Source organism: Molothrus ater, chromosome 2 (assembly GCF_012460135.2).
Source record: "Molothrus ater isolate BHLD 08-10-18 breed brown headed cowbird chromosome 2, BPBGC_Mater_1.1, whole genome shotgun sequence".
Lineage (NCBI taxonomy): Eukaryota > Metazoa > Chordata > Aves > Passeriformes > Icteridae > Molothrus > Molothrus ater.
The window spans coordinates 3,251,609-3,273,887 of NC_050479.2; the positions used below are offsets into that span (position 1 = coordinate 3,251,609).

General features: G+C 43.9%; 1 protein-coding gene across 2 annotated transcripts in view; it reads right to left on the reverse strand.

Moving 5' to 3' along the window:
- ERG (ETS transcription factor ERG) overlaps positions 1-22,279 on the reverse strand; it is a 104,002-nt gene that overhangs the window by 21,139 nt on the left and 60,584 nt on the right. For both annotated transcript variants that reach the window (XM_054514061.1, XM_036392264.2), the window contains exon 2: positions 9,734-9,951. In XM_054514061.1, the coding sequence (XP_054370036.1) occupies positions 9,734-9,951 (218 nt within the window). The remainder of the gene's footprint in view (positions 1-9,733; positions 9,952-22,279) is intronic.

Below are 22,279 nucleotides of genomic sequence, written 5' to 3' on the forward strand. Positions count from 1 at the left end.
CTGGTACTTCAAATTGAGAGAGTGCCCTAAACCACTGAGCAAGGGCTTAACTCAGCTGCCTGGAACAAACTTCTACAGCACAGAAAGCAAAACTGAAAATGCAAGCAGACGCTAGAAAATGGTGTTTCTAGTGCCCAGAACAACAAGAGAGTGACTGTCCACAAAGGGGTTTTTTTAGGACTTTCTGTGAGTCTGCTTTATTTCTGTACCACCAGCGCAGCAGGGTGGAAAAGCAGCTTTTGGAAAGTGTACCCAGAATGAAGGGTGCAGCTCTGCAGTGATTCATCCCCAGCTCCAGGTCTGAAATGAAACCAGAGATGTTTTCCTTCACGGCTGCCTGTTATTTTTGCCCTTTGTAAATATACTGTGTTACACCTGGAATTTACAAAAAAGGAAAAAAAAATAAAAATTAAAAAGAGGTAAGACTACACACAGTCATGGTACCCAAGAACACTTTGTCCAGTCTTGAGATGATAAATGTCTGCTGAGAAAGTATTTTCTCCTTAGACCTGAAAGCCTCGCCTTAAACCAGGGTTTACCTTTTTTTACTTAAAATCAAGTTGATTTGATAGTTAAATTTATCACCCATTCCTATCAAAGCTGACTGGAGTTTTGCCAGTCATTGACTCTGATGAAAGCAGATGTAAATTCATAAATAGTGTATGAAGCACATTTTTTCCTTTTCACTATGCTACTATTTTCCCCAGGTGACATAAAACACCTGTGTTGTGCTTTCTGAAATGCAAGGTGTCAGAGAAATTCAGATTAGGAATCAGCAAAACCCTACATGTGTAGGGTGTATAATTCCTGTAATATAAACTCCTCTGTTCAATATTTCTGAGTTCCAGAGTGAAATAAATGAGGAAAAATGTATTCTCCAAATATCTACATGTCTTCACAAGTTTAATAAGCACAGCCTGGATTACAGAGGCTGCTACAAGGTCAGCTCATAGTGAGGGCAGTGCAAAGCTTGCTCAGCCTCATCTTCATTCACTGCAGCCACTCAGGTTGTGGTGAATTTGGTCAGCGCTTCCTCCCCAAGGAGTTTGTCACTGAAAAAGTGGCCTGTGAAGAAAAAAACCCTGAAACTTCCCCAAAATTTATTACTTTGAAGCGCAGTGGGGACAGCTAGATGGTGCCAGGTGAGAAGGAGCCTGTGCTGAGACTCTGAAAAGCACTTCCAGGGTGGTTTTGGAGGCCTCAGCACTCAGAGAATCACAGAATCCCAGGATGGGTTGGGTTGGAAGGGAACTTGAAGATCATCCAGTGCCACCCCTGCCATGGCAGGGACACCTTCCACTGTCCCAGGCTGCTCCCAGCCCCAGTGTCCAACCTGGCCTTGGGCACTGCCAGGGATCCAGGGGCAGCCCCAGCTGCTCTGGGAATTCCATCCCAGAGCCTGCCCACCCTGCCAGGGAATGATTCCTCATTCCCAAGATCCCATCTAATCCTATTCTCTGTTAGTTTGAAGCCATTCTCCCTTGTCCTGTCCCTCCAGGCCCTTGTGAATATTCTCTTTCCATCTTTCTTGTCAGCTCCTTCAGGCCCTGCAAGGCCACCCTGAGCTCAGCCCAAAGCTTCTCCTGTGCAGGTGAACAATCCCAGCTGTGCCAGCCTTTCCTCCCAGCAGAGCTGCTCCATCCCTCTGCCCATCCTGGAGCCTCCTCTGGATTCCCTTCCAAGACTTCTTGTGAGAGCAGAATTTCCCACAGAGAACTCCAGCACAACAGAGCCATGAAAATGCCAGAAAACTCACACTGGTCAAAATATCTGCTCCCACACAGTGACCTTGGGCTGGGGAGCTGTACACAAAAAAGTAAAAAAATGGGTGAGTAAGTAATTGGAAAAGGGATGGCCAGGGTGGGAACAAGCTGCCAGGTCTGTGGAAGGCAGGGAAGTCCCTCAGAAACACACCACTGGCTAAAGCTGCCTAGACTGGTGTGAAACCATGTTGACAGGCTGCTAATTTTTGCTATAAGGTGTCAAAAGCAGTCCTAAGATGACAAAAAAAAAAGAAGGGAAGTGCAGTCCCCCCATGGCCACTCAGTCATGGCACTGCCCTGCTCCATGTCGGGCTTTGCATGGTGCAGCAGCCCCAGCAGGCCATGGCCATGGGATGGGGCATCCCCCTCAAACAGAGCACCCACACCTGGGGAAACCCCCCTATTTGGGGTGCCCTGGGCTCAGTGGGTGCTCAGGGTTACGTGGGGCTGGCCCAGGGTCACTCAGAGATGTCACCTGGAGCCACCTCTGGCTCCTTTCTCCTGTGACAGAGCTGTTGGCTTCCTGTAAACACAACACAAGGTGCTTTTCACTGAGCTGTACACACAGCAACCACTCATCTCCAATCAAACAGTAACTTTGGCCAATCCAATCTTTTCATTTTCTTTTTTGTTTTCTTCCCCTTAGCTTTCCCCAGCCATCCTGCAACCCACAGCTGCTTCCAGCCTCACGGCCATGGTGGCAAATTGCAGGCAGTCAGAGTCTGGCTCACTAGAGGCCAGTCAAGCTATAAATATTCCCAGCTTTGCTCTTTGTGCTCCCAGTGTGGGGAAACAGCTGGTTTAAGTTTGACTGCACGTTGTCATTTCTCCATTAGTGCAAACACTTCAATATTTCTTACGTGTCAGGTTGGAGTGAAGAAAGGGAAAGCAGGGAAGGGGGTCACGAAAAGCCAAAGCTAAGAAATGATGTTCTGTATATACATAATTTACAATTAGATTGCTGCCTGGGACAAGGCTGAGGTTTGACATGGTGATAGCTAGGCCAAAGCCACAACGACTTCCCAGTTGGCCTATAACTTTCAGGACCTATTTTCTCTTGTTTTTCTTTTATTATTTTTATAGAAATTCTATTATGATGGTAATGGATTACATTTCTCAAATTGTATTTCATTTCAAGAGCTTTTAAGGCTGTTGTATTTGTGGTTTTGTGAAATATGAAATACCAGGAGATGGGGCCCTTCCCAAACCACACGTGCCTTCTTTTGTGGGCAGGGATCATATAGAAAGTTAGGAAAATAGAGCATGCCAGGCATAAACAGAAGTGACATCTTGTATGGAAACCATAATCCCCCATGTCTGTGGAATGTCTGCTGATTTTCATGATTAGCACTAAGGGGCTGTGAGGGTGCCAATTTTTTTTTTTAAGACTTTTCCTTACCTTCTGTTTCTGTTAAAAAGCTACTCCTAAACTTTAAATACAGAACAACCCTACTGATGCTGCCCTGATCAAAATAAAACACCCACTAATGATAGGACAGAAGAGAAAACTCACCATCAGCTGTAAGTGCTCTGGACCCAGTAAACAGGAAATAAAAAAGCAAGGATGGCAATAGTCTTAAATAATGACAGTGATCACAACTCTTGTGGGGTCCTATGTCATTATTTGAAGATTATTTTTGTATTTCACCGCCCATCTGAAAGCCTTTGGTTGCTGGGAATTCAGTGGTCAATCCCAAACGTAGCAGTGATAATTATGAATGACCCCATTATCCTGGACTGGAAAGCTTCTTATTTAGCACCTGCCAACCCAAAAAGCTTCCAAAAAACCAAAATAGTTGTAGTATTAGTGAGCCGAGTTTGTTTTTCCCCTTGGCAACATGTTTGCCTCAAGAACAGAGCCAAACCATGCCCACACACACACGCAAGTGCTCGTGTTAAGCTGGTGGATTTTCAGGGCAAAGAGGAGCTTCTTGAAGCAGTCACACATCCTGACTTTGCCATTTTTCCAGCTTGGTAGGCAGCCAACCCCATCAACCACCCAGTCAGTGGGAAAACGGATTATCAGTCGGAGATAATCAGTGTAATATTACCCAAAATTAATAATATTTTACACAGGCAGCTCCAAAAAGGAGAATCATCCTCTTAGGACACATCTCCCAGCTCTGCCCTGGGCTGCAGTAGGGGCTGACTCTGCTGGTGATGCCTTTTCTTTGGTTTTAGTATTAAGAGTTAGATATGGTTAAAGGATAAAGGGTTTTTATTTTGGTATTTAACAAGGATTTTTGTGGTGTAATAATTTGTTAAGGTGGAATATGCTGAAATGTATATATATCGTAGATTGCATATACAGTTTTACAGATTTTGTAAATTAGCATATTTAACAAAGATGTTTTAATGAGAAGCTTAAATGAATAGCATTGAATGACATTTTTCTATTTTAATTTTTTTATATAGGCTTAATTTTACTTTACATGATATGTTTTAGAGGGGGCTTTGGTTTTTTAAGACAGCATAAGGTTTTTTGGTTTTTAATTGTGAGGTTATTAGGATGCTTGTTTTTTTGGCTTAGTAGAATATTAGGATTAAGATATTAGCTTTAAAGAATTAAAAGTATGCATGTTAAGGGTATTGAGAATATATAAAAAGTAGATAAAAAGGTAACAAAAATCATGATGGCATCACTGGAGACACAACCCCATGGCCTGTTGGGGGCTTTGGGCCAGGCTTATTGTTTAGTCTGAGCTGAGGTTCCCCAGGAATGCCAGGCTGGGTGCCAGTGGTGTGCCACCAGATGTGGAGGGGACATGGCACCATGCCTCCCCCATGGGGCTGTGCTCCAGGGCTGGAAAAAGCCTTGGGCAAACAAGTGATGGCAGGGGGGTGGGTGCACATCAGCCCTGCCCCTGCACAGGCTGGATGCTCACCAGGTGGGGGCCAGAGGATGGGCACAGAATTTTCTGTGTCAGGATGAGGAGCAGCGGCTGTAAATGGAACCACAAGAAGTTCCACCTCAATGGGAGGAAGAATTTCTTTACCTTGTGGGTGGCAGAGCTCTGGAACTGCTGCTCGGGGAGAACAAGGAGTCTCCCTCTCTGGGGACATTCCAAACCCACCTGGATGAGTTCCTGTGTCTCCTGCTCAAGATGACCCTGCCTTGGCAACAAGAATGATCTCCAGAGGTGCCTTCCAAACCCCACAATTCCACAATTCAGTGATTCTGTGGAGCTGCTTAAATGCTCTAATTAAATCCACCAGTATCACACCATGATGCAGAGATGCTTCCTACAGCTCAAAGCCTGCCAGCCTGGATCCTGGGAGCAGGCTGGATCTGTTGGAATACAGAGCTCCACATGGGTGGATGAATTCTCCCTGCCCATGCCTGGGCACAGCAGCTGTGACACATCCTGATGGTACAAGGCACCTCAAGGGCTCCCCATTCCAATTTGCTGCCTTGTATAGCACAAAGAATCTACTCCTTCGGAGACTTTACATCAAGAGAAAAAGAAAAAAAACACCAGCAAAGAAACTCAAGTTCACCCTGGACTCTTGAAAAGTCCTCCAGTGTGTCAGACATTCTGAACCTGGAGAGTACAGAGGCTCTTTGATGAAAATTCAGGCAGTTACACGCAAAGAAAAATGGTACTTCCCAAAAGAGCCAGCACAAAAGATGTATTAAGTGATAATTTCATTCTCAAATGGTTTTCAAGCAACAACTGGTAGCACTTAAATCAACATTTTGCACATGATTAAATCCTAAGGACAACTAATTATTTCTGGCATTTCTTTAAAACTTCTCTATCAGCCAAGCTGATGTTGGAAAGCTTCTGCTGTGCTTTCACTGCAGTTAACTTTCAAAATACTTCTTCAATGAAATCATCACGCTGCTCATGGCAAGAGAAATTTATCTGTGGCCTGAATAAGACTCTGTGTTCCACTTCAGCCTGCCTGAAAAAGATGGATTACCTACAGTAAATGTCATTATTCCAAGCTACCTTTGTGTAGTGCCACCCATGGGCACGGCAAAGCCCCGTGAGTGAGTGTATTCCAAGACCACTGGGAAATCCATGGATTTATAAATGTTGTTTAAGCAGTACCCAGAGCCTCATGAGAGCATTTCCACAGAGTGAATTTCTCCCTGAATGCACGGCATGAATTGCACTCATTGTGGTAGAATTGCTCATGCCTAATTTGATGGAATACATAAAGAACAATAAACAGCAAAGTACCAGTGTGGCATATGCAACCTCCAGATTTATACTACAGGGTGAATCTTTTTGGCCTGACCCAGGAGCAATAAATAGCAGGAAACAGGAATGTTACATTCAGGTGAAAGATTGACTGTAGTGTAGCACAAAAGGTCTCATTAGATTTATGTACCTGGAAGGAACAGAATTAATGTACTTAGAGAAACTCAATTTGGTACCACCTGTATTATACATGCAACAACAGCCAGGTAAATGACAGCTTTAATTTAAACTTTTCTTGCTTTATTTAATTTAAGGTAAGCCCCCAAACTGTATTTTGTGGTGCTGGGCTGCAGGTTTTATCTTGAAAAATACTGTTATTGTTAAAGAAAAGTGTGTAGCTAATCCCTGTGCAGCACACTGAAAATAACCCTTTAATTTCATTCTAATGGCATTTCTCTGGTATTCACAGGAATGCCAGCTCTGAGACTGTTAACTTTTGGAATTTAATGTAGGGCAATTACAGCCAAAGAATGTTTGGGGAAAGTCCTGGCAGAGGGGGCACACTCCTTCTCTGTGTGGGTGCTTAACTGGGGATGTCTGAGGGGTTCAATATGCTCCCAAAATGTTATACCCCCCTCCAAAGCACAGAATATATGGCCAGGAAGCTCTGACACAGGGAGAGCTGGACAGCAAAAAACTGCAGTGTTAACTTCTCCCTGTCCACCACTTTGTGGGATCTCATTCCCTGCTTTGCATCCTGAATTATTCAGATCCAGGTGCCCACGTGAGAGGGCAGAGGATGCCCTGGAGATCCTCAGGGCAGCACTTGCACAGCTCTGAGATGTGGGGTTGTATTTTAGACTCCTCTGGGACAACTCAGATTTTAGAATGGGTCTAAACAGAACAGGTACAGTTTTAATAAAAAATGAAATGCAGCTCCAAGCACTCCAGGAACTGTTTGTGGTAATATTGAACATACAAAGCATTTTAAGAAGTGAGGAAATATTATAATTTATTATTATCATTTAAGGAAACAATTTTATGGATTGCAAAAGAAGAGACTAGGGAAGGCTTCTGCAGAAAAGGAAATGCAAAGTAACTCACAGAAAGGCAAGGTAGCACAATCTGATTCACATTCTGTTTTCCCTAAAACTGGCAGGAAAACCACAATTCCCAGAGTGTAATAACACGACATATTACACTCATGTATGTGAGATGTAGAAATGCCACAACATATTTATTTTTGTTGATTGGCAGTGTTACTTCTCCATTAAAAGTGTAGTGTTAAGATCTATTTTTTCAGGCCTGAGTTAGGGCCTATAAAATAAAACATCTCTAATGAAATAAACAGTGGTTTTTAATGACAATAATTAAAAAATATAATTTTTGTGTATAGTATGAGCATGCAATATTTTTTTTTGTTCTTCTGCTAATCTTTTTTTTTTGGTAGCTTTTAAGTGATTTTTTTTCTTTTTTTTTTTTTTCTTTTTTTCTCCTTTGGTAGCTTTTAAGAGATTTTTTTCTTTTTTTTTTCCTTTTTTTTTTCCTTTTTTTTTCTTTTTTTTTTTTCTTTTTCAGCAAATCATGCTTTAGGAAATGTATTGAAGTATGAATTTTCCTTGCTGTCTCCATTTAGGAACTCTGCACTTATCTTTCAGCGGGGAAGGCTGTAAAAAACCTCAAGATTAACAAACAAACACCTCCCACTGTCCCAGGCTGCTCCAGCCCCAGTGTCCAACCTGGCCTTGGGCACCGCCAGGGATCCAGGGGCAGCCCCAGCTCTCTGGGAATTCCATCCCAGCCCCTGCCCACCCTGCCAGGGAACAATTCCTCATTCCTAAGATCCCATCCAGTTTGGATGCCATTCCCTGTGTCCTGTCCCTCCAGTTCCTGGTGAAGGGTCCCTCCCCACAAGCAAAAGCATTTAATGAGGACAGCGCAGACAGCTCTGAAGGAAATGCAGGCATCTCTATCCACAAAGGGGAATTTTGGCAGCTGAAATCTCAGCCACCTCCTGTTCAGGGAGCCACAGCATCACCCTGAGTGCTTCAGTGTGTGCACATGCTAATAGAAAATAGCAAAAAGAAGGAGAAAATTTAGAATCATGGAATATCCTGAGTTGGATCATCCAGTGCAACCCCTGGCCCTGCCCAGACCCCCCAGAATCCCACCCTGGGCATCCCTGGCAGTGCTGTACAAAGGAGCTCTGGCAGCCTCAGGGCTGTGCCCATTCCCTGGGCAGCCTGGGCAGTGCCAGCACCCTCTGAGGGAAGAACCTTTCCCTAAAATCCAACCTAAACCTCTCAGCAACAATTAACTCTGATTATCTACTCTAGTGCACTTCATGGAATTTACACTGAAGGAAACTGTGATCAGTTCTCTAACAGAAATGCCAGCACAAATACTTCAGAGGCAATTTCAGGAAGCAGGTAAGACTGATTTTGAATCAAACACCATTTGTGATTATACCTGTGCATTTGCTTAGCACAAAAAAAATTAAAAAGACACTGGAATAGATTAAAGACACCAGAACTTCTGAATAAGCAGCCTTACAAGAAAACTTCCTCTAATTCTTGGTAACTTCAGCTCACCATTTATTTCTATGTATCTCAAATCTTCGACTGCTCACTGGAAATCCTGATTTGACTTCAGCACAATTCCCAGCCTCACCACAGAACAGGGGAGGTGTGATAAGCTGGCAGACCACTTTGCCCTGCTTGTGGTGCTCATCACATCAGCACAGCAAGTGTGAACAGCAACCACAGAGCCCAGGGCTGAGGTTTTCCTGAACAACTGACCCTGGGAGATGAGATTAAAACACAACACAGGTGTTTGGGACAGGGAGATGTGAAGCACAGGCTCCACTGATTCATCACCAACAATTGTCAGCAACTGACTCTTCTGGACCTTTGCCCTTCAGCAACACCAAAGGAAAACTGTTTTGACAGTCAGGCATCTTAAACAGGAAAGCACTTGTTTGGATAGCTTCCTTAAAAAAAAATAAAAATCTTCATTGTGTTTCTTCAGATGTCCCACAGGGTGCCCTAAGCTTGGGAAAGGCACCAGTCAATATCCAAAAATCCACTGTAATACCTTTGCAGACTAATTGAAACAAGTCTTCTTTATAGTGACATGCCCCAAAAAATGTCCTGAGACAACAGTCAATACACAGACACTCTGTGGCTACTGCCTGTTGAGTTATTTATTTTTCTGTTCCTTTCTACTCCCCTGCCTGCCTCCATATTTATGTTGTTTTTTCAGCATGAGTTCTTAAATCCAGCTTCACTTTTTGGCATTATGTTTACAGTGACTACAAAAGGAAAGATCAATAGTTCACACCCTCTGCCATTACAAGATTTTAATTCCAGTGTTTCCCTGTTTGGTTATCTTTGGAGCAAAAACAACTGCCCAAATTGCTGGATTTAACAACTTCCATGGAGTGTTAGATCACACACACCACACCCTTTGATGGATCAATGGTGCTGCTCCAGGCTACAGCAAATCCCCATTTTATTAACTTCAGTATGTGCTCTTTCACCTGGTGTGCAAAGCAAATTCACATCCAAAATTTATCAGCAGTCAGAGGAAAGGCATTGCACGAGCTCAGGAGAAGTCTGTGCCTGTAGCACCATTTCAGACCCTCTGTAACACCTGAACATGGCTGGCAGGTCAAGGTAGGGCAACCTGGAGCACCCAGGGATGGCAGCAGTAGCCAGGTGGGATAATGAGGCACCTAAAATGCTGCTAAAGATACAGGTTGAGACAACTGAGCCACACCCAACACAAAAATCCCCGTTCTTGAGCCGCCCCCAGCCTCCTTACCTTGACCCGTTAACCTGGTTGGGGGTGCACTCCATCTTGATGGTGACTCTGGCTGGGGGCTGTGACAACCAGTCCTGCTGGGGGACACGTGGGCTCATCTTGGAGGTCTGCCCATATTCACTGGAGGAGGAGGCTGTCATCTCTGTCTTGGTGAGGTGGGGTGATCCGTAGGCACACTCGAACAGGGACTGGTCTTCGCTCACCACCGATAACGCTTCCTGCAAACCAGAGACAGGTCAGGGCAGCCAGCACAGGGCTCCCCAGGGAAAAAAGGGCTTGTTCATCTCACAGGGAGGTGAACAGTTTCATGCATCAAAGAAAAATTAGGTTGGATGTTGGGAATAAGTGTCTTACAGAAAGGGTGATAAAGTTCTGGATGGGAGGTGGTGGAGTCCCCATGCCTGGGTGTGTTTAACAAAGCCTGGATGTGGCACTGGGTGCCAGGGTTTAGTTGAGCGGTTGGGGCTGGGTTGGACTTGATGATCTTGAAGGTCTCTTCCAACCCAATGATTCTGTTCTATTAGTTTTTAGGCACAGCACTGTTGGCACTGAAGGTGAGGACCATGGGGACAGATGTTGTCAGCGAATGACAGGACAGTTGTAACAGTTGTGCAGCAGAGGATGGCACGGAATGGTACAAATAATAATGTGGTTTATATCCCTACAAAAGATGTTTGGAATATTGCATGATCATGCCTGAGGGTGTTAGTTACCTACAGTGACCAGAAAGAACAATTCTCTATGAGAAAGGAAAAAGATAATACAAAGGATAATGCGAAAGAAAAAGAAAACAAAACTTGGATAGCAATGTTTCTTTCATATTTTATTTCATTTTTCACTCTGAGTGAGTTTCATAGCAAAATTCACTGGATTAGATCTTTCCTTGACATTAGAGGTTTGCCACTGGTCATAGTGGCAAACAAAGTCCTGCTGTGGCTCTAGGCCTGCTGCAAACCCCACCAAAGGCCACAAAAAAAAAAAATTCCACTTATTTTGACGCGGTTTGGATAAGATTTAAGTTCTTTTTAAAAATAGATGGACTTGATGGGGGAACTCTCCCTGGGGAGACTCTCCCAGTGCAGCTGGGCAGAAGCACAAACACTACCAAACACTGGGAACAGAGGAGAGGGCAGGGTGGGCAGCACAGCCCAGGTCTGTGGGGTCTCAGTAGAGGTACAGAGGGTGAGATCTGCTGAATGTAGCAAAAAAAATTGCTGCCCCTGAGAGGAGAAACTGAAAGCCAGGCCCTGCTGACCTGCTGGGATCCTCCTTTCCTTACTCAGGGACCCAGCCAAGTAGTCCCTTCTGGACCAGGAGCCAAGAGATGTGGGCACAACCTCTAATCCAGGGACACCATGCCCACCAGCCACTTCCCTCCCTCTCATGGCAACTCCTCCTGGTGGAAATCCCACTCTGGAGCTGTGGGAAGTGCTTCCCACCCTCCTCATGGCAGCATGGGGGTTGTTGAGGGCAGCAGGGCCCATCAAGTGCCATCACGTCTGTCTGGAGGCCAGACAGACACCAGAGGGAGGGACAGTGACCCTCTGTTCCCACTGCCAAGCATTCCTGCTGGCACCAATTCCTTCCCTGAGCTATCTGGAGCTGAGTCTTGTGAGTCAGGCAGTGCCTGTGGCTACCCCACATCCATCAGGAAATGTGGGAAGGGCTGAAACTCCTGAAGGGACAAATCCCACGTGAGATGAGGCTCCCCAGGCATGAGAACAGGTCTAGGCTGCCACACTCCTTCTGTCCTCCAGCAGTGCACAGGCTTGGGGCACCCTCCAAAAGCAGAATTCTGAGGAAATCCACGTTCTCCAGGGGTCACTTTGGGGGGACAAGGTGCATAAGGGTGCAAATTCGAGAAAGGGAAGGGGCTGCCCAGTGAGGTGCTGGAGTCCCCATCCCTGAAGGTGTCCAAGGAGCACCTGGACGTGGCACTCAGTGACAAGGTGGGCACTGGGCACAGCTTGGGCTCGATGGGCTGGGAGGGCTTTTCCAGCCTCAGGGACTCTGTGAAAGGACAGTGGCCCACTGTGTGACTCCATCCTGTGGCATGGAATGGAGCAGGGGTGCAGCCCAGCACCTCCTCCCTGGATTGTGGGGACAATCCCCACTGTATGACTCCATCCTGACATGGAATGGAGCAGGGGTGCAGTCCAGCCCCTCCTCCCTGGATTGTGGGGACAATCCCCACTGTATGACTCCATCCTGACATGGAATGGAGCAGGGGTGCAGTCCAGCCCCTCCTCCCTGGATTGTGGGGACAATCCCCACTGTATGACTCCATCCTGGCCTGGAATGGAGCAGGGGTGCAGTCCAGCCCCTCCTCCCTGCCACTGTGGGGACAATCCCCACTGTATGACTCCATCCTGGCCTGGAATGGAGCAGGGGTGCAGCCCAGCACTTCCTCCCTGCCACTGTGGGGACAATCCCCACTGTGTGACTCCATCCTGGCCTGGAATGGAGCAGGGGTGCAGCCCAGCACCTCCTCCCTGGATTGTGGGGACAATCCCCACTGTGTGACTCCATCCTGGCCTGGAATGGAGCAGGGGTGCAGTCCAGCCCCTCCTCCCTGGATTTTGGGGACAATCCCCAGCCCTGGGCCAGCGAGGAGGCTCCGTGTGAGCCCAGGGGCTGATGGAAGCTGAGGGGGAGGCTGGGCCAGCTGGCCATGGCTGTGAGTTTGGGGGCCAAGGATCAGGGAATGAGGGGAATTCTGAGCCAGACTCAGGGCAGGGAGCTCTGTGAGGCAGTGTGGGTGGGCTGTGCTCCTGCCAGATCTGCTGCTGACGGCCAGAAATGCGTGGTCCTCTCGGCAGAGGAGAAGGGAGAGAGAAAAGGGATGGGAGTTCCCCAGATCTGCGAGGGTGGGTGGCTGCCTGCAGGTTCCCACCCTCCCTGGCTGCTGGAATAGGACTCTGCTGAGCTCCAGCAGTCACATGCTGCCCTAAAAATCAGTGTTTGTTCATCTGAAGACTCATGGTGTGATCCTTGCAGATGTTCTATGCAGGGGGAAGAGTTGGACTTCATCCTTGTGGGTTTCTGTTCTGTGATTCTACATTCCTCCTTTTTATCCACCTGGTTTGTGAGCCCTTGGGGTGCACTCTGCTAATATTCATAGTTTGCTCTGCAGTTGCAAAGGTGAGGACATCACTTCCAGCCTCTTACTGCCTGTGAAAACTGAGATCACCCCTTAATGCCAGGGCTTGGGGAGTGGGATCTCAGGCCCTTCAAGCTCCCTGAGACTCATGATTGAATTAACACTAACACAGAGTTCAGGCAGTGATCTGCACCTTTTTACTGCTGATTTTCAGATGTCACCAGAGTGCAAAGATCAGCACTAGGCTGCCACCAGTGACTTCTCAGTTACCATCCCTCCTCCTTTCCCACCAAAATGCAACCAGCTACCTCTGCCTCTTTGGTTCTGTGAGACAAAAAGGACGCCAGGATACACCTCCCCTTTTTGTCATGCCAAAAATCTTTTCTTTTAGTGGTCTGAAACTTTCCTGAAGAGCCTTTTCTAAGAAAACCTGCAGACCAAGGAGGTGTGGGGGGAGATGGCCACTGGTCCCTTGCTCCCCAAGGATTCTTCCCTGCCTCCACTGAGAAACCTCAGGGAACTTGATGTGCTTGGATAATGAAGTAGCAGGGATGATGTAACAAGAACTAAAGAAAGAAGATGTTACACTGGAAGGAAAATAAAGAGTTCTTTCTCAGCAGCCCATGAGATTTTTTCATGAAATAACTCCCCAAAATTAAATATATATGTGTGCACAAACACAGCTGATCACAGTGCATCTCATGCCTGACACTACCGAATGCACAGTTCCCTCTTTTCTGCCCCAATCCATGAGACTAAGAACACAAAACAAAATGTTAATTTTGAAAGAGTGAGCTCCAGTAAATACACTGAAGTGTGAATTATACAGGAGAAAGCTGATACAAACTGCAAATAAAACATTATTTACCTCTATTTACTATTGTAAATAGTAGAATATTGTATTTACTACTGTAAAGAGTATAAAGAGTATACTACTGTTAGAGTATTGTATTTACTACTATAACTGTTTACTCATGGACCTTTTCAAAACTGGCATCAAGCACTATATAATGGATTTATTTCTCATCCTCCCCCACACAAGTGACACAAAGTAAATTTTTTCTGGTTCCTATTAAAAATTACTCCACCTAATATAAGTTAATTTATGGATATTTAGGGTAAGTATAAATATAAAGAAAAACAAAGAAAAAATAGTTTTCTATTTATTGGCATTACTAATGACAACAAACACTGCTTGTACTAGGGGTGTCCATTATATTGCCTGAAGAGGGAAAATGCAAACATTTAAACTTCCTGATGAGCACAGTAAATAATGGAAATACAAACCAAATTACCTAGGGTTGTGTGAATATCTACAGCTATGGGCACAAAACAAGACAAACACAAACGAACCCAAGAGACAGACTTAAACTTCACATTTGAGAGGAAAATTCCTGGAGAAAGCAAGCTGAGCCTGAGTTTAGCTGTGGTTTAATAGCACTGATCTGTATCCATCCTGCTGGCTATCAGCTGGTGCTCACTGACAGGTCTGGGAAGGCTCTGCAGGAACCACTGAGCTCCTGCCAGCTTTGTGTGCTGTGGCTCAGGCCCTGTGTGGGAGGCTCCTTAATGTGCACCCCACAACATCCTCTGCCATTCACGCTCCCTGGTCTTGGTGGCCTGTGTGGAAGGACAGCAGGACAGGGATCTCCCTTCCCTGGGTGACAAAAGCTGCCCTGGCCATCAAAGCCTGTGCAAGATGTTGAGGAGTCAGCACAACTAAAAAACGTGGCCCATGCTGGAATCAGCCTCAGGTCTTCTTCAGCCTCTTCTTCCTCTCAGTGATCTTTAATCAGTGAATCAAAGAATGGGTTGGGTAGGAAGGGAACTAAAAGATCACTTCATTCCATCTCCCTGGGACACCTTCCACTGTCCCAGGCTGCTCCAAGCCTCAATGTCCAACCTGGCCTTGGACATTTCCAAGGATGGGGCAGCTTCTCTTGGCACCTTTGCCAGCCCTGCCCACCCTGCCAGGGAACAATTCCTCATTGCCAAGATCCCATCCAGCCCTGCCCTCTGGCACTGGCAGCCATTCCCTGGCTCCTGTCCCTCCATCTCTTGTCCCCAGTCCCTCTCCAGCTCTCCTGGAGCCCCTTTAGGCCCTGGCAGGGGCTCTGAGCTCTCCCTGGAGCTTCTCCTCTCCAGGTGAGCACCTCCAGATCTTCCAGCCTGGCTGCAGAGGGGTTCCAGCCTTGGGATCAAATTAATCCACTTAAAAGGTGAGGATTTCTGTCCCAGGCTTTTCTGAATCCACTGACCCTGCAAGACCCAGGGATGCTGAACAACCTGAAACCAAGTGGGCAGAACCACCCCTGAATCTCATCCTGGGGAAAAGCAGCCAGCAATAGGAAGCATCTCTCAGTTCTACAGGGATTTCTGATAATGGGCATGACTTGCTGTCCCCAGAGTGTGAGCTGTGAAAGGAAGGCTCCAACAGTAAGCTGCTGTCCTGGAATAGCTGACAGAAAGCAGTGTGGGTTTTTTCTTTCCTAAATACAGGGACTTTAAAATCTGCTTTGTGTTATAATTGCAAATGCAAGCTCCTGGACCAAATCTAATACAAAAATTGTCAGAACTCACCATCATGAAAAAAATAGTGGCGTGGTCTGGCCACATAGAAATGTAAACAAAGCTATTAATACTGACATTGTTTGGCAAGGTTTTATTACATATGGATGCCAGTTCTATTCCTAGTAAATGCTTTTCATTACTCATTTACATGTTAATCTCTTTTTCTCATCCATATTAATGCTGTCTCTGGAGCAGTTTGGCAACATCAAGCCATAAGTGGGATTAAGAAATGTAAACATTAATAATTATTACAAAATAGATGCCTTACAGGTTTTCAGTTTTGCAAAGGTTTGTACCTTTTTGACAATAATTTTAGCAGTGAATGGGTCATCTTCCTGAATTTCACATGATGCAACATATTCTCATGACATCTCAGAAATGAAGCCTTTAATTTCTAGTAATTAATGTCTGGAGTAAAGGGATATGAAGAAAAGAACACATGGAGCTTAAAGGAGAAGGTGGGAAGGGTCTTTCATGCAAATCGGTGAAGCAGAGCTGTTGGTATTTGAGGTCAATATTGAATATGAATATTCTTTATTTCATCTTCCTTTCTCCACATATTTCCTCTCATGACATCACAGGAAAAAAAAAAAACAACCACAAAATCTAAACAAACCCATGCTCCTTCGTTACATTCTTTTTATATTTTAATTGCTTGTACTATGCCAAACCTGGCTTCTCCCTTGGACTTTCTGTACTAATGATAAAAGAACAAAATGATTTCTCTATTTGGTTTTGACTTACACTTCACTGATAAGTTTAAAAAAAGAAAAAGAATAACAGACTGACAAATCTGTAGAACAATAGGTACAGCAACGCCTTTAAAGTAGGCATAAAGTCATTAGGACAAAGGTGTTTACTTAATCAAATGCAAGATTACTTGGCCTAGAAACATGAAGTTACAGGAAATGTGATTGAAGTAGTTCCCATCATGAGAAGCACATGCAAGCTGCCCCCTCCTTTAAATGCAATGTCAGGAACTAAGGACAAAGACTTTTTTTTTTCTCTAAAGTTTGGTCAGACTCAAGAAATGGCTACACAAGACAATAAGGTGTGTGGTTGTGCAGCAGAATTTGCTTGGGATGAGGGATACTGGGGAATAAACAGAGCAGCAGGATTTTAAAGTGCTTTGGAGGCCACTCTAACCCAGGGGTTAGAACAGGTTTTAAACTGTGACCTGTTTGGTTTGTTTGTTTTTTTATTCATGAGCAATGGTTTTAAACTGAAGGAGGGCAGGTGTGTATTATATCTTAAGGAGAAATCCTTGGCTGTGAGGGTGGTGAGGCCCTGGGACAGGCTGCCCAGATAAACTGTGGATTCTCCATCCCTGGAAGTGTCCAAGGTTGGATGGGGAAGGGCAAGAACTGCACCAAAGGAGGACAATGAATGAGGGCACACAAGCACAGCAAAACTGCTCATTGTACATTGAGATGCTAGAGAAATAAAATGCACTTTTTGCTTCTTCAGACAGCATTCCCAGACTCCTAAAAGGACCTGTTATCCTTGGCTTACAATAACACTGCAATAAAGAACTTTTAATTAACTTTGCCATATGCATTGCATTTATACAATCTATTTTTTGACTCCAGTTTCATAGTATTTCTCCTCATCAATGTAAACATATTTTGCTTTTCTAATCTGATTTCATGATAATATATAAGTAATCACAAGCTTTGACCTCCTCACAGCCACAATCCATTCAGACACTGGCTGTTTCTTATCACTTCTCAGATGTCTACAGTTGGGCAGAAAAAACCTCTCTGTTCTAAAAAGAATTCTGACATACTGCAACTTATTTTCATTCTAAATTAGACCAAAAGCTGTTATACAAAAACTTTCACCAAACTGTTTATTATGAGGATTAATTGTAACACACCAGCGTGTGTTTTGCAGATGTTGGAACTTTCTAATAAACAGTCACATTTGGAGAGGACCTGCATTTTCTGAGGGAAGATTGCTCCCATCAAGGCCGTGCAATTAGCTCCTTAAGTGTTTCCATGCTTTGGTGCTCTTGGTATCCCTTGTATACCTACTAACATTGGTTGTTGAAGGTTTGTAAATTTGAATTACAAACTGTAATTTGAATTACAAACTGTTTGTAAATTTTATTACAAACTGTTACTGAAAGAAAGGACAGGTGAGAATGTGGAGGAGAGTACACAGGGCACAAGATTCGAGCAAGTCACTCTTCTTGCTTGCTGCTCTCCTATCCTATCCTCCCTCAGACTGCATCTTCTGATGCTCTAGGAAGCTGCTCATCTGGAGTGAAAACCTAATTTCAAACAGGCCAGGAATGTCATTTCCAGGCTGGAGCAGAGAGCACGGGGAGGCTGGACACCAGAACCTCCCCAAGGAGTGGGAACCCTTCCAGTGTGAGGCTCTGCTCACGTCTGCAGCAGGCACCACTGCACGAGGAAACAAGCTGGGGTTGAACTGCTTCAAGAGCCAAAATTTGCAGCCCTGCTCCAAAGCCAAGCCTTTGAGCCTTGGATTCATTGCATCCAGCAGCAATCGGGTGAAACAAAAGGCAAATGATTGATGTTTTAGCCTTGCTGTAGCTTATTAATCATGATGCTTGTACAAGCCTCTCCTGACTGTTTGCAGGAGGAGGATATTCAATATGGCGTGGGGAACATACTGGAAAAGGTTACTGCTTAAAATGCAGTCACCTGAGTCAGGAATTGCAAGGCACATCTGGAATATGTTTTCCTTCTAAATCTCCGAGTCTTGGATTCATTAGATCAGACAAAAAACCCACATATTATATTCATGAGGAGAGTTCAGGAACAACAAAAAGCCTTGGCAAGTACAAGATAGGAAAGACAGATGTTGTCCTCACCTCCACCCATGAGAATCTGATTGCCAGCTCAGCCAACATCCTCCAGCTCCTCTCAGGGAGCACTTGGAGACTCCGTGTTAATCCAAACACAGGCCCGGTGCTGCCACTTATCAGCTCTCCTCACCTCTTGCTGAGAAAAATACAAGGATGTTTGGAGGCCCACTTGAAAATAGGAATAATCAAGCATCCATCAAAGTGATGTTATGGAATTGCAGGCTGGATTAATTTCTGGGAAACGGCAGCAGATGTTTGAGGCCTGATCCTGCAGCCCTCTTTGCGTAACTCTGACTTCACCGCTAACATGGGCAGAGGCCTCGTGGCTAAGCCCAAAGGCTCAATATTTTGTGTCTTAATGAACAAATTCTGAAATAATATAAATTCAAATGCAGGCCCTGGTGCCTTATCACAATTTCTAATAAACTGTCATTCCTGAAATGTCAGCAAACCATAAGGTAATATTTGCAGCATGAGCCATTCAACTCCACGTCTGCAAGGGCTTCAGAAAATAAAAAATTACCATTTTGTTATTGTAGATGGTGAAACTTTGATCAAAAATACTAAAAATCAGTGTTAGAAAACATGTCTCTCTCCTGTGTGCTGCATTTCACACATTAAAATTATCAGACTGAGTAGAGCCCTTTCCAGAGCAGGCACGAGCACCTGAATTAAAGAGTTGCCATTTCACAATCAATTATTTCACCTGCAGTTTTTCTCTCTCAGCAAAGTGCAAATAAATAGTTTAACAGCAAGCCAAGATTTAATACATGGAAGTAGGAAACTCTTTTACAGATGCCATAGAGATGAAAACTTCCACCCTGCACTGAGCGGGCTTCAAGCTGCTTGGAAGCAGCTCTGCCCATTCACAATGACCAGAGAAATGCAGCAGGCTCCTGAGTGAAAGTGGACATCAAAAATCTCCTCCTGCATGAGCAAAGTGCTGGAAAATTATTTAAAACTCTGAGGCAGCACCAGGTTTTATCAGCTGCACCATGAGCTGAATGAAGAGGGTGCAGGGTTGCAGCAGCACAATGATCAGAATAAATGTTTCTGAATGATTATGTCAACCTTAAATCACCAGGGCTGGAAACAATACAAATATATCCTGCAGATTGTATATTGCATACAATATATTGCATTTTTAAAGAAACTGGAGCTTTGTATGCTTATTTTAGCACTTCCATCCATGGAAAGAGCTCGAGAAGTGAAGTTTGAATGACTTTTTTTCCAGTCAATACAATAGACTTTTCTTCATCTTGAGAGTATTGTCAATTATAAACTGTGAAAGATGAAAGTTTTTTGCTCCTTCATGCTTGGCTGTTAATTTCTAGGCCTGCAAAATGCCTAGAAAACTGGGAAAACTTTGATGTAGAACCCTTTAATTTCTATCTCAGCCCAGGGCTAGCTTGTTGCTGCTACTTTGCTTTTCAGATATCAATCTGAAGGAGCAGCCAATATTCTACTTTGTTAAAAAGTACAAACATCTTGAGTGTTTTTTCAGCAGCCTTTCCAGCAAAAAATTTGTTTTGCAAAGCTGATTGCAGGTTTGTAAAGTGGCCCAGAGCCCAACAGGAAGGGAACTGAGGCGGCACACACCTGCTAGGAGCTAACAGATCAAAATGACATTGGGAAAGAACCTTGGGAGAGAGTCTTGAGACCAACTAGTGCCCAAAACAAGGCACTGATCCCATTTTAGACCATCAATCTTATCCATTTTTTATTCCTCTTAAAATCCTTTGCATCTTGGCCAGCCCCAGCAGTTCAGCTGGGCTTCCTTCAAGAATTACTCTGTGTTAATCAGAGTTATTCTCTGTCTAGAATTGAAGCATTTCCTTGTACAAAATAACTAGCCTCAATAAAGTTTGCAAACTTTACTGAGAAAAATTTTCACATTATTTTTTTAGCCTTACTCAAAAGATCTGCCCAGTGTTATGGTAACATTTGAAACTCTTTTCTATCTAAGGAAAACTACAAGGTTATACACTACATTTATAATTTGTTCTGCTACATTTAATATTTGTTCACTTTGGTGGGTCGACTCACCAGAGATATATTTTATATATAATTACACACTCCTATTTTAGATATGTAATAAATAAATAAATAAATAAACATATCACACACATATATATGTATGTATATACATATGTAATATATATATATGTATATATATGTAAGATATATGTTACATATATATGTATATATGTATATATGTACATATGTGTATATATATACATATGTATATATATACATATTACATATGTATACAAATATATATCTGTATATGTTTATTTATTTATTTATTTATTTATATACACTCTTAAGTATATGTACACATGAACATTTTTAGAGGATCCCACCCTCAATCTCTAAGGAAATTTTAAAGGAAAAATAACTCAGGCATTAAAATACATTTCCTTAAAGCATAGCATGTACCAAGGACAAGCTCATCAGCAAAGTGATTAAAAATGTATGGGAAGGAATGAAGAGATCTTTACAGTCACCGCACTGAGGAAACCAGAAAAAAAATGCCTCTAAACGAGTTTCCTTTCCAGTGAAGCCTCGTTTTTTAGGAATGCCTGAGAGCATGAGGGAAATAACACTTGGATGGAGGCCACGAGCTGAGCTCCTGGTGACCCATCACTTCCCTGCAGGGTCTGTGCGTGGTGTTTGCGCACGTGCGCACACGAGGGTGAGCATGGCTGTGTCACCAGGGGGTCACTCATCTTCCTGCTGCAGAACCTGCCCTGACAGGGCAGTCTCAGCTTCAAACATCCCCCACCCCAAGGAAACCACAGGAAAACAAAGGGCTGTCTGCTGGGTGGGTGAGCAAGTCCAGCCAGCTGGTGAATCTCAGAGGGTTCACAGAATTCACAGAATGACTGGGTTGGAAGAGATCTTAAAGATCATCGAGTCCAACCCAGCCCCAACACCTCAACTAAATCTGTGTTTACCTTCAAACGTGTTTAAAACTTTCACTTTGCTATTTAGAGAGCACTGACCACATTCAAATCTTGTGAATCTCCTTGCTTGAAAGCTTCTACAAATGCTTCCCAAGCCATCTTTGTTTGTATGGATGTTTTTTATTCACTTCCACGTGTATTTTGTCTTGATGTAATTCTTCCCTGGAAGGGGAAGGGGAGGCCTTGGTACAGTTTCCCAGAGCAGCTGTGGCTGCCCCTGGATCCCTGGCAGTGCCCAAGGTTGGACACTGGGGCTTGGAGCAGCCTGGGACAGTGGAAGGTGTCCCTGCCATGGCAAAGGGTGGGAAAAAGATGATTTTTAATGTCCCTTCTAACCCAAACCATTCCATGATTCTATAATTCTGTATATTTTACTGACTTTCTCCACATTAGACAACTGGAATTAAACCAAAATTTACATTACTTTTTAAAATTTTACTCTGTTAACAGTGCTCTCCATTTTTGCACAGCATTGGAGCAGAAAATCTTTTGTTTATATTTTTCTCCCTTCCTTTCCCTCAGACACCTTTTACTCTGGAGCTCCCATGTATACACTGGATAATTACATATGTAGGATTGCATGCCTCTCATGGTATTCCCCATTTCAGGAGCATATGGAATATTGCTCAGATGGGTAATCCTTCTAAATTCAGAATGAACTTTCCAAATATGCCCACTGTGTATGTAAAATATGACTTCCTGTCACGATAACCTTTGCAGTGTATAGCCCAGCATACCTTCCTATAATTGTTTATAATGAATATCTTGATTCATACTTCTGCACACATTATTTTAGTCATCTGCCACAAAACATGACTAATGAAATTAAGACAGGGTTGAATGTCACAGCATTAAGTAATTTCTTTTGGTGCAAACACAGGAGAGGGTTTAGTGAAACAGCAATAAAGTTAAGTGCCTGCTTTACTTTGAGGATATTTCATTTACTCTGCGGAACCAATGTAAAGTAAGGATATTGTTGTTTTAGCTCAAACATTAGCTAAAATAAGTCCAAGAGACTGGTATTTTTTATATATTGCATTTAGAGAAGCAGTCAAACCAATGGATCAGAAGAAAAT